The sequence below is a fragment of the Buceros rhinoceros genome, unplaced genomic scaffold, assembly GCF_000710305.1.
Source record: "Buceros rhinoceros silvestris isolate BGI_N320 unplaced genomic scaffold, ASM71030v1 scaffold32949, whole genome shotgun sequence".
NCBI lineage: Eukaryota > Metazoa > Chordata > Aves > Bucerotiformes > Bucerotidae > Buceros > Buceros rhinoceros.
Genome location: NW_010431428.1, coordinates 2,632 through 11,878, shown reverse-complemented (window position 1 = coordinate 11,878; position 9,247 = coordinate 2,632). Strand labels below are relative to the sequence as shown.

Genomic DNA, 9,247 nt, shown 5'->3' with positions numbered 1-9,247 from the left:
CCGGCGCTGCAGCCGCCGGTATGTGCCCGGGCTGGTGCATCCCTTCCAAGTTTTCCCACACGTGATGCTAATTGGCGAAAGCACATAGACTTACAAATGAGCAGTTCTCATACGTACAGAGAAAGGAAAGCTTCTGTCTTTGTAAGTTTTTTTCCCTTTTACCTGTTTGATACACTTACGTTTGCTTCTCCTTACAGATGATTGAAACACTTGTAACTACTGAAGCTCAGGAACTGCTGTACCGGCTTACAGCCCTGCTCGAACAGGAGTCAAGATGTCAACCAAAGGCCTCTGGCCTGAGACTAATTGAGTCTGCTCATGATAACGGCCTCCGAATGACTGCAAGACTGCGAGACTTTGAAGTGAAAGATCTTCTCAGCTTAACTCAATTCTTTGGCTTCCATACAGAGACGTTTTCACTAGGTGTGAATTTCTTAGACAGATTCCTGTCAAAAATGAAGGTAAAGCTCTTTAAAGTATAAGCTCTCTGTCATTCGCTTCTGCTCCTTGCAACCTTGTTCCTATTCTAAGTTAGAATATCTTGGGTTTAGATAGCTAGAGGTTAAGCTGCTTCAGAGATTCTGTCTGCACCAGAGCTAACACACGGCTTTCCCTGTTCAGATGTTATCTTGTTGAGAAAGCTGTTTCCTCTGGAGATGAGAAGGTAGAGGCTCAGAAATGCAGGCCGTATTAATGGGGTAGATCAAGACAGATTGTCTTGCCTGTTGCTTGAATGCAAGAACACCTTAAATTTCTTATTTTACTGCTGTTTCAACCTACCCATAAGCCTTGATACGCTGTTCAGCACTTAGAATCTGGTAAAACATTTAGCACTCCATGCTACCATGCAGATATGGCATGCTGACCTGGGTTGTTTTTAATTGCGTAACAAGACAGGATTACCACTGTACTATTTGGTTAAAAACAAAAGCTTGTTTTTCTTGTGTGTTAAAACGAAAATGAGAAAGCTACATGGAGCAGATAGGAAAACAATTATTTGAAACAATTATCTGAAACCAAAACAAGCATTAAAGATGGGATCGGTAGTGCCTGTGGAATAAAATAAATCAGTTTATATATATGTGTCTGTGTACAGAGAAGAGTAAAAGCTCTGTTGATTTTTTTTTTTTGTATAAGCCAATACATACAACACTTCTGATTAGGCTCTTCTAGGACCTCATTAAGAAACCAGTTCTATCTCAATCAAAATATATTGTTCTGCCATCTTGCTTTTTAGATGAATGAGGCAGAACTTGTAGTGTGTAACTGTCTTCTCGTTTAGTTAAATATAAGATTGTAAATAAAAGACTAACTTCTCAATCTTCAAAAAAAAGAACAATCTTCCCTGCCCCACATATTTTTTTCTTAAAATAAATGGTGCCTACTTAGTTTGGTACTTAAATGTTGAAATGGCTGATCAAAGGCCTTCCTTCTTGAGAGTAACAACAATTTGCTTTTTTTAGGTACAGCCTAAACACTTGGGCTGTGTTGGACTCAGCTGCTTCTACTTGGCTGTGAAGACATCAGAAGAGGAGAGAAATGTTCCCTTAGCCACTGACTTAATTCGAATAAGCCAATATAGGTTCACTGTTTCTGATATGATGAGAATGGAGAAAATCGTATTGGAGAAGCTGTGTTGGAAAGTCAAAGCTACAACTGCCTTCCAATTTCTGCAACTGTATCATTCACTTATTCATGAGAATTTAAGCTGTGAAAGGTAAAGTATCTAATACTTATTTTGCTCTGCCTGCATATGACCAGGAGCCCTATGTTGAAAAGCAAGCAGGGAAATTACTCAGGGAATTGGCCTTTCTATACTTAAAAATCCCACAAACTTTTCCCTTTAGTGGTAAATATCATAAATGTGCAGTTTAATATTATTTTAAATGTTGTTTGCATTAATTGATCTAAAGAGCATTGTCCTCGGAGACGAAAACCAAACTTGCTCAATAATGATGATATAATAAATCTCTGCTTATGCTGCACTAAGTATTGCCTCACTGCAAAGATTTCAAAATCTGGCTTAGAAAAGATCTTCCTTTTGCTAGTAAGCACTAAAGTTCCTTGTTGGTAAGATTATGTTGTCAGCGCAACTCTCCCGAATGTAACGCAAGATTTATTTTTGGCATTAGGACTGCCAAAACTGGCCACCTGTTAGACTGTAACCCTAGAACTTCTGGGACAAATGAGGTGTTTGTTTAGACAATGGATATTCTGCTGTTTCTCTGAGTTCCTGGGGAGCGCTGCCTTGATCGAGCTTGCATTCTACATTCACTCATCTGTTTTTCTTGTAGGAGAAAATACCTTAATTTTGAGAGGCTTGAGACCCAGCTTAAGGCATGTCACTGCAGAATCATGTTTTCTAAAGCCAAGGTAAATGTCTCGAAAGTTCAAAGTCAATGAGACTACTGAAACTTAACAAAGCGGCTTTTAAAACTGTTTTTTTCTCTCTCTCCAGCCTTCTGTCTTGGCACTGTCTATTATGGCACTAGAGATAGAAGAACAAAAACTGCTGGAGTTGACAGAGGCATTGGAATTTCTGCAGTTGCATTCCAAGGTACATATAGATGAAGAGGGAAGAAAAATGCATGCAAGGGTGTCATAGCTTAAGGCTGGGCCAGCCACTAGACAAATGATGGATGCCTTCTATTGACCCCTGTCGCTCCCCAAAGGGGATTTATATAAAAACAATACCAAACCCAGCACCCTTGATGGCAGTCACGTCACCACTGATGCTGCAGGGCAGGCATTGGGGAAGTCCCAGACTGGACTGAGCGGCAGACAGGAACTAGATTCAGGAAGGCATGAACTGGGATCAAAGGCAGAACGGACAGAGTCCTCCTCAGGTGCCAGACATTGAAGAAGAGAGCTTGACCCGTGTGATCCCTCAGCCTTACACCAAATATGATGTCTATGGGATGGAACACCTTGCTGGCCAGTGTAGGATCACCTTCACCACTGCACCCCCAACATGGTACACAAGATCTAACAGCGTCCTCGATCTGCAGAGAAATAAGTATAAGCAAGAGCCTTTCTGCAGAGCAGTCCCTGGTAGTTGCTGTAAACATCAAGCGCTGTCACTGCTAGAAGCACACACTGTCTGCAAAAATATGCCGTTAACTTCAGAAAGTGCAGTCCCTTAGAGTCTGAGCTGAAAAGTGAAATCAGTTAACAGAATTAGTTCTGTTTGAACTCAAACGAGGACTAAGAGGCCTACGCAGGGGGGAAGGGCAAGTTCCAATGGCATACTGGTTTCTTCTGTGGCTTTGTTTGGTTTGTTGATTGATTTTCTTTTTTTTTTTTCCATTTGGCTTGGTATCTTTGGCTATATGTCTTACGTCAAGAAGCTGAAAGTACATGTATGAATAAGGATTTAATGAGTTATTAACATAAGAGATTCTGTCTTGCTGTTTAGATAAACAACAAAGATTTGACCTTCTGGAAGGAACTGGTGTTGAAGTGCCTTACAGAATATTCCTCAAGCAAGTGCTCCAAACCCAATGTCCAGAAATTAAAATGGATTGTATCTGGACGTACAGCACGGCAGCTTAAACATAGCTACTACAGAATAACACACCTTCCTACAATTCCAGAGACCAGCTCATAATAGGTAACGCCTTGTAAAATCAGCTTCTGATAATCTAGAAGTAACTAGCTATTAACTACCTCAAAGTTTCTTACTCTGCATTGGTCACCTCTTGAAGACATGTAACATAAACTTACTAGGCCTGTCACAGAGACTGGTCTATTCTCCTGTTCATGCTGGAGCCACTTGAAAAGTGGCAATCTAATACATGAATGTTGGAGAAAGAACTGATCCTCTGGTTTGATGTGGGAGCGGAAATGTGTTCTACAGCCATTGGGACTTCATTCAAAGCAAAATGTGGAGTAGAACTGGTAAAGGGGCAGATACAGAACTTGGCTTGCTCCTGTCCTAGAAATAATTGGCCAGGAGGAAACTGGTGCCTATTAGAATGAGTATCTTGTAATCAATTACTTAAACCACTGAAGAGGAAGACAGTTTTAGACAGTTGTATTAACTGTCTGTTTAGTAAAGTCTAAAAACTATAGTTCAGTTATTACAGTTCTTTGTGGAAATTGTGAACTACTTCCTTATCTAGACTTCAATTTCAAAGGCTACGTATTTCCTGAATCAGCTGTCTTGCTGTTGTTTTGCTGTATTAAATCTGATGCTTTGTCTGGCTCCTGTAGAAAGCCCTTCAGTTGACTGGGGTTTTTTGTTTGTTTGTTTTTTTTACAGGAGTACAATAAAATGAGAACCATCCTGTGACCTTGTCAACAGACACATCAATATTTGAGAAACAAAGCCTGAAACTGATCTTAACAATGAAGAACTCAACTCATGGACAGAACATGTAACTTTTCGGATTAAAGAACCTTCCAGCAAATATGTTCTTTTCATGATGATTACAACAATATTCAGTGTCAGTGTTCAGTCTTATTCGTTAGACTGTTCACTGTTCAGTGAAATACCACAATACTGATAGAAGGAATTTTAACACCTTACATAGTTTGTAGAGCAGCTTGTGTAGCCTAAGCTTGGTTTACTGTAACTACAGGTGCTGAGTTATATATTTAATTTAAAAAACTGGTTCACTCTCCAATGATTGTGACACTAGAAAAACATCATGTGCAGCAACAGTGCTGCAGTGTCTGAATCAAACCAGAGACTAATCCCACTCAGTGTTGATGACAGTAGCAAATGCCTGTCAGTCCACCTGACGTGCTGTTTGGGCAATGTCATGTGCCTGCATGTTCCTGCTGGGCAGGGCACTGGCTTTATCGCAGACACATTACAAACCTGGCTGTGTGATACCCACTGAACACGTCAACTAGCTAGAGCAGGAGGAAAGCCTTATTTCATTGCCTTATACAAGCTAGTAACTAATACAGCATCAGTAACTTCGGTGTTTTCTGTGAGGTAGTTTACCAAGATTAGGAATTATTTCAGAGAGTGTAAAAAATTCTTGATACTAATGAAGGCGGACAGAAAGTATGGGACATCTGCCCTAAATCTGACATCAGTTTTCCAAAGTTACGGTGTACGAGAGGTAAATTCTGATGCTGAACAGATGCATTTTTACATGCAAAGTAGGAGCAAGGCTAATGCCCCGTCTTGCAGGGGCATGTATGGAGGTATGTAGGAGCAATCCACATGGGAGAAGCACTGACGATTGCTTCAACTCTGATCTCTTTAATGGTGAGCTTTGTAAAATACCACTGTACCAGAGCAATACTTGGGGCTTTTTGTGCTTCTGGTGCTAGCAAGGGAGTGAATAATAAGAATGTATTGCTGGATGTAAGATGACTAGAGGTGGTGGGGGAAAGTTGCTAATGACCTCTTGAGTTCTGCGTCACTGTGGAGCAGAGGCTGTTAATAACCAATTGCCATATGAACGGATGAGATATAGAAGGAGAGATGAGAATGTTATGAACATAGTATGGGTGTAGGTGCTGGCCAACCACCCCTTCTGCTTTCTGGTAACTGCTGAGGGGGAAACCATTCTTTGCGTATCTCAAACCAGTTAAACCTCTCACAGAGGTCTTCGTAACAAAGCTCTATACTGAACGACTCGAGCCTTCTCATGAATCATGGGAGCGGTTGCACCACATGACACGTAACTGCGTTTTGCATTTGCCGGTGCTGGCTGTGAAAAGCATACGAGTGATTTGGACGAAGTGCAGCCAGCCTACTGGGAGGCAAGTCTTACTCTCATGTCTCAAGATATGTACCTTTCAATTAAACATTGAAATGTGCTTAACTGAGTAATTTTTTTCGTGTTTGTAATAAAACATCTTAGGAGGAAGTCTGTAAAGTGACATAACTGAACAGCACCTGGAAAACTTCCAGGCAGGAGGTAAGAGATTATGCAGATTATTTGGGTTTAAGGGGTTGAGGCTGCATGGGAAAGGCTCTAGGAGATTCTCAAGGTGCTTGATTAGAACATTTTCAACTTGGCCCACAATTATTCTGAATACTTAGAGATGTCAAAGTGTCAAGACTGAAAGGACTGACTTAAGCAGCTTAGACTGTTGAAGTTTGACTTCAATGCTCTACCATTATTTACCCAATAGTACGTATCACTTGCTTCTGCACATTGCAGTAAATACATGGGGATGGTGCTTACTTAAGAGAATCTGGCACTCCGATTTCTGATCCCAAGATTTGAGGTTTTAGACTGATCCAAGCAGGCCAGTCTGGCTAGGTTTAAGTAGAGCTATACGTTTCTGTGCCTAACTGACTCAGAGCAGCTGTGGTCCTTTTGATCAAGACAGCAATGCTGTGGCATTACTCTGAGCTGATCTTGAACCAGATACATGAAAAAAATGCCAGTAGTGTCCTCCACTCATTTTCATAGCAGAGTGGCACTCCGAGTGAGTGCACGGGATTGTTTCCTATAGAGCGGGCTGCTCTGGGTACTGAGAGCACATATGGTGTCAGATACCAAATTTATGCATCTGTCAAATATCTGTTACCATTTGTAAAAGAAGCAGGGATTGAATCCCAGTGAGACTTCTGTGAGATGAGTATCAGGTGCCATTCTAAACCTCTCCTATAAGCAAAAACCTTAAACTGTCCCGTGCAAACCAAGAGAAAAGCACCCTTTCACTTTTCAGCATTTTGACACAACATTAACTGTTTTCTATCTTCCCCTGTCTTCAGTTACTTTGGCAGCAGTCTTGTTCATTTTCTAACTGCACCATCCACCTTCACGGTGAAGATAACAAACCTCCCCAGCCATAAAGCAGTGTCTGATACCACACTACTCTCTTTTGTGTAGTAGGGCAAGCTCTGTAAGACCTAAGCACAGTGTATAGACTTATTTACGTGTAATATATTTACCTAATATAGACCTTATATTACCTGTAAAGGTGACATCGGTAGGAGAACACTTGGTTATTTCAGGAGTATTAATGTTTGCTGCTCTAGCAACAAAGCAGTGGATATGATTACAATGAAAGCATTCTTCCTCAACTATTGCTTTATTGTTGCCATATGCCAACAAAATAATGCAGTTTCAGAAATAAGGCTCAGCAGCATGACAGACAGCTGCTGGCAACTTCTCTCCAGTGAGACTTCTGCTTAGGGCTTAAGCATAAGCAGTGGTTTCAGTGTCTGGAATGCAACAGGATTTGGCAATTGTGTTTTCTTCCTCCGTTTGTCTGTTTGACACAGCCTTCATCCTGTATAATGCTAGAGTGCTGCTCAGCTGGATCCTTAACAGTGAGTAGAAAACTCCTGATCTGTAACTGGCACATGCAAAATATTGTATCATGCAACAGCTGAGTTTAAAATGTGCCTATTAATTTAAAACTATCTACAAAAATCTACAGCTTCTTAGATACGTCATCAACAAATGGTGGTGTATGTTGGTAACGAACAGGTGCAAGATACCATTTCCTTCTTCGGGACTTCCTCTTTCTTTCAAAAGTCATTACATTCTCTTACTTTCAAAATCTTCAATATTTGTACTGAAAGGCAGGATTACATTAACAGATGAAGTTAGTTATATCCAGACTTTCACTTGACCTTTCAGTTGTCTAGTATCACTTACCTGGTAGCAAGTATTAATCATTAGTGCTATATTTGACACCACACAGGATTGTAAAAGCTTATCTGAGTCAAGACGCAGTAGTTTATTTTAACCACTTCTTTGGAATGACATGAGTTCTCAGAGGGCTGCTACAGAAGAAAAGTCTAACTGTGGCCATCCTAATACCCTTCCCCTGGCAAATTAAAAGAAAATATTAAATTGCTTATAACATCTATTTTTCAGTGGAAAACAAGATATTCTTGCATAAATACAAGTGGTAGATTTATAACTGGCTAGTTTACTATGGTGTTTCCAAAAAAAAAAAAAAAAAAAAAAAAAAAAAAAAAAAAAAAAAAAAAAAAAAAAAAACCCAAACCAACACTCTGCTAGAAGTTATTTCCTTGTGTACACCTTTCTCTATAGTTTGCTCCTTAGCATTAAAACCTATCACAGCTTACAGATCAGCTGCTAACACCTTGTCTTCATTCGACTGGAAAAGATCTTTCTCTTCACTGAAGTAATTACTTGATGATAATCCATTGAAGAGATCACTGAAGACTTCACCAGTCATATGATTCCAGTCCGTAAGGGTAATGTGTAATTCCTCTCAAGGAACACTGATAAAACCAGTTTACTTTTCAAGACTGGAGAAATCTGGTCCTCCTTTGCTATAATTTCCAGAAATTTCTGCCCCGCTGAAGTCAAATCCAGGGTTCTGGTGGAAGCAAAATTAAGTTCAATAGAGAGATTATTCATAATAAAAATGTTTTTTAAAAAAAAAAACAGCAAACAACCATAAAACTAAAAGCCCAAAACTGCTTCTGTTAATATTCCGCCATATGTAAGGACATAAAATAACCAACATGTTATCCATTTGCCATGGCACTGAAATTCTTGGAAACGCATCAACAAGTAAACCTTGAATTATTATCATCATTGGGTTGCCTGCTGCCAAAGTGACTTTGTAATGCTGTACTCAACCCGTCGAGCACCTAGATCTCCCAGTAAAGAAATATTAGGGCAAGTTTAAGAAAAATTTCTGGCTTCTGGAGTCCCTGGAAATTACTATTTGAAAATATAGGTACTGCCATGTTGGATAACAAGTTTCATTAAACAGTACATTCTTTGTTGCAGGACGTAGAGTGCTGATTCAGCTGTTAAGCAATAAATGGCAGTTCTGCGGCTCTGCAGGCATACATGGCAATCCTGGTGGTGTGCTAAGGCTGTACCGAAACAAGTTAACCAGTTTGATTAAAAGGGCAAGGAAAATATTTGTCAGCAAACTACATCATCTGATGTTATAAACAAACATATTCAAGACAGCTTGATGTTAGAAGTGTGTTATAAATGTGGCTGTGTCATAATTCTAGATAATAGAAATTGTGTGTAGCTTAACTTCAATGAAAAGTTGTTGGTGTTATGCAACAAGCCCTAAAACAGCAATCCCCTCCCTCAAACTCCTCACAAAACCTTCAGACAGAATACAGACAGAAAAACCTCTTGAAAGTACATTGATAAAGCCCCATGAGCATTCTACAAATACTGAACTACAGTATGTGCTTCCGTGGCACTGGACAGAACAACTCTGCTCAGCCTTCACAGCCATAACCATAAGCGAAAGACACGTATGATATAAAGCAGGAAAACCTGTTCGCTATCCAGTTCATGCTGCACCAACTTACCTTCTTGTT

At 40.0% G+C, this 9,247-nt stretch overlaps 2 protein-coding genes across 2 annotated transcripts in view; one reads left to right on the top strand and one right to left on the bottom strand.

The window, feature by feature from the left end:
- The first annotated feature begins 197 nt into the window (after positions 1–197).
- On the top strand, positions 198–4,409 carry CCNG1 (cyclin G1). Its single transcript, XM_010143431.1, has 6 exons — positions 198–461; positions 1,464–1,717; positions 2,295–2,373; positions 2,459–2,557; positions 3,416–3,610; positions 4,262–4,409. Exons 1-5 carry the CDS (start codon positions 198–200, stop codon positions 3,605–3,607), a joined length of 888 nt encoding a protein of 295 aa, XP_010141733.1. The 3' UTR covers positions 3,608–3,610; positions 4,262–4,409.
- A 3,548-nt stretch (positions 4,410–7,957) lies between these two features.
- NUDCD2 (NudC domain containing 2) overlaps positions 7,958–9,247 on the bottom strand; it is a gene marked incomplete at its 5' end in the record, with an annotated part of 3,004 nt that continues 1,714 nt past the window's right edge. The window contains one exon of the mRNA XM_010143432.1: positions 7,958–8,271. Within this exon, the coding sequence (XP_010141734.1) occupies positions 8,188–8,271 (84 nt within the window). The remainder of the gene's footprint in view (positions 8,272–9,247) is intronic.

What these genes read in the sequence shown, in the direction of transcription:
- CCNG1 (XM_010143431.1), top strand. Translation starts at nt 198, where the DNA reads ATGATTGAAACACTTGTAACTACTGAAGCTCAGGAACTGCTGTACCGG. An exon ending in TCATGTTTTCTAAAGCCAAG is followed by an intron (nt 2,374 to 2,458) that starts GTAAATGTCTCG and finishes CTCTCTCTCCAG; the next exon opens with CCTTCTGTCTTGGCACTGTC. An exon ending in TTCTGCAGTTGCATTCCAAG is followed by an intron (nt 2,558 to 3,415) that starts GTACATATAGAT and finishes CTTGCTGTTTAG; the next exon opens with ATAAACAACAAAGATTTGAC.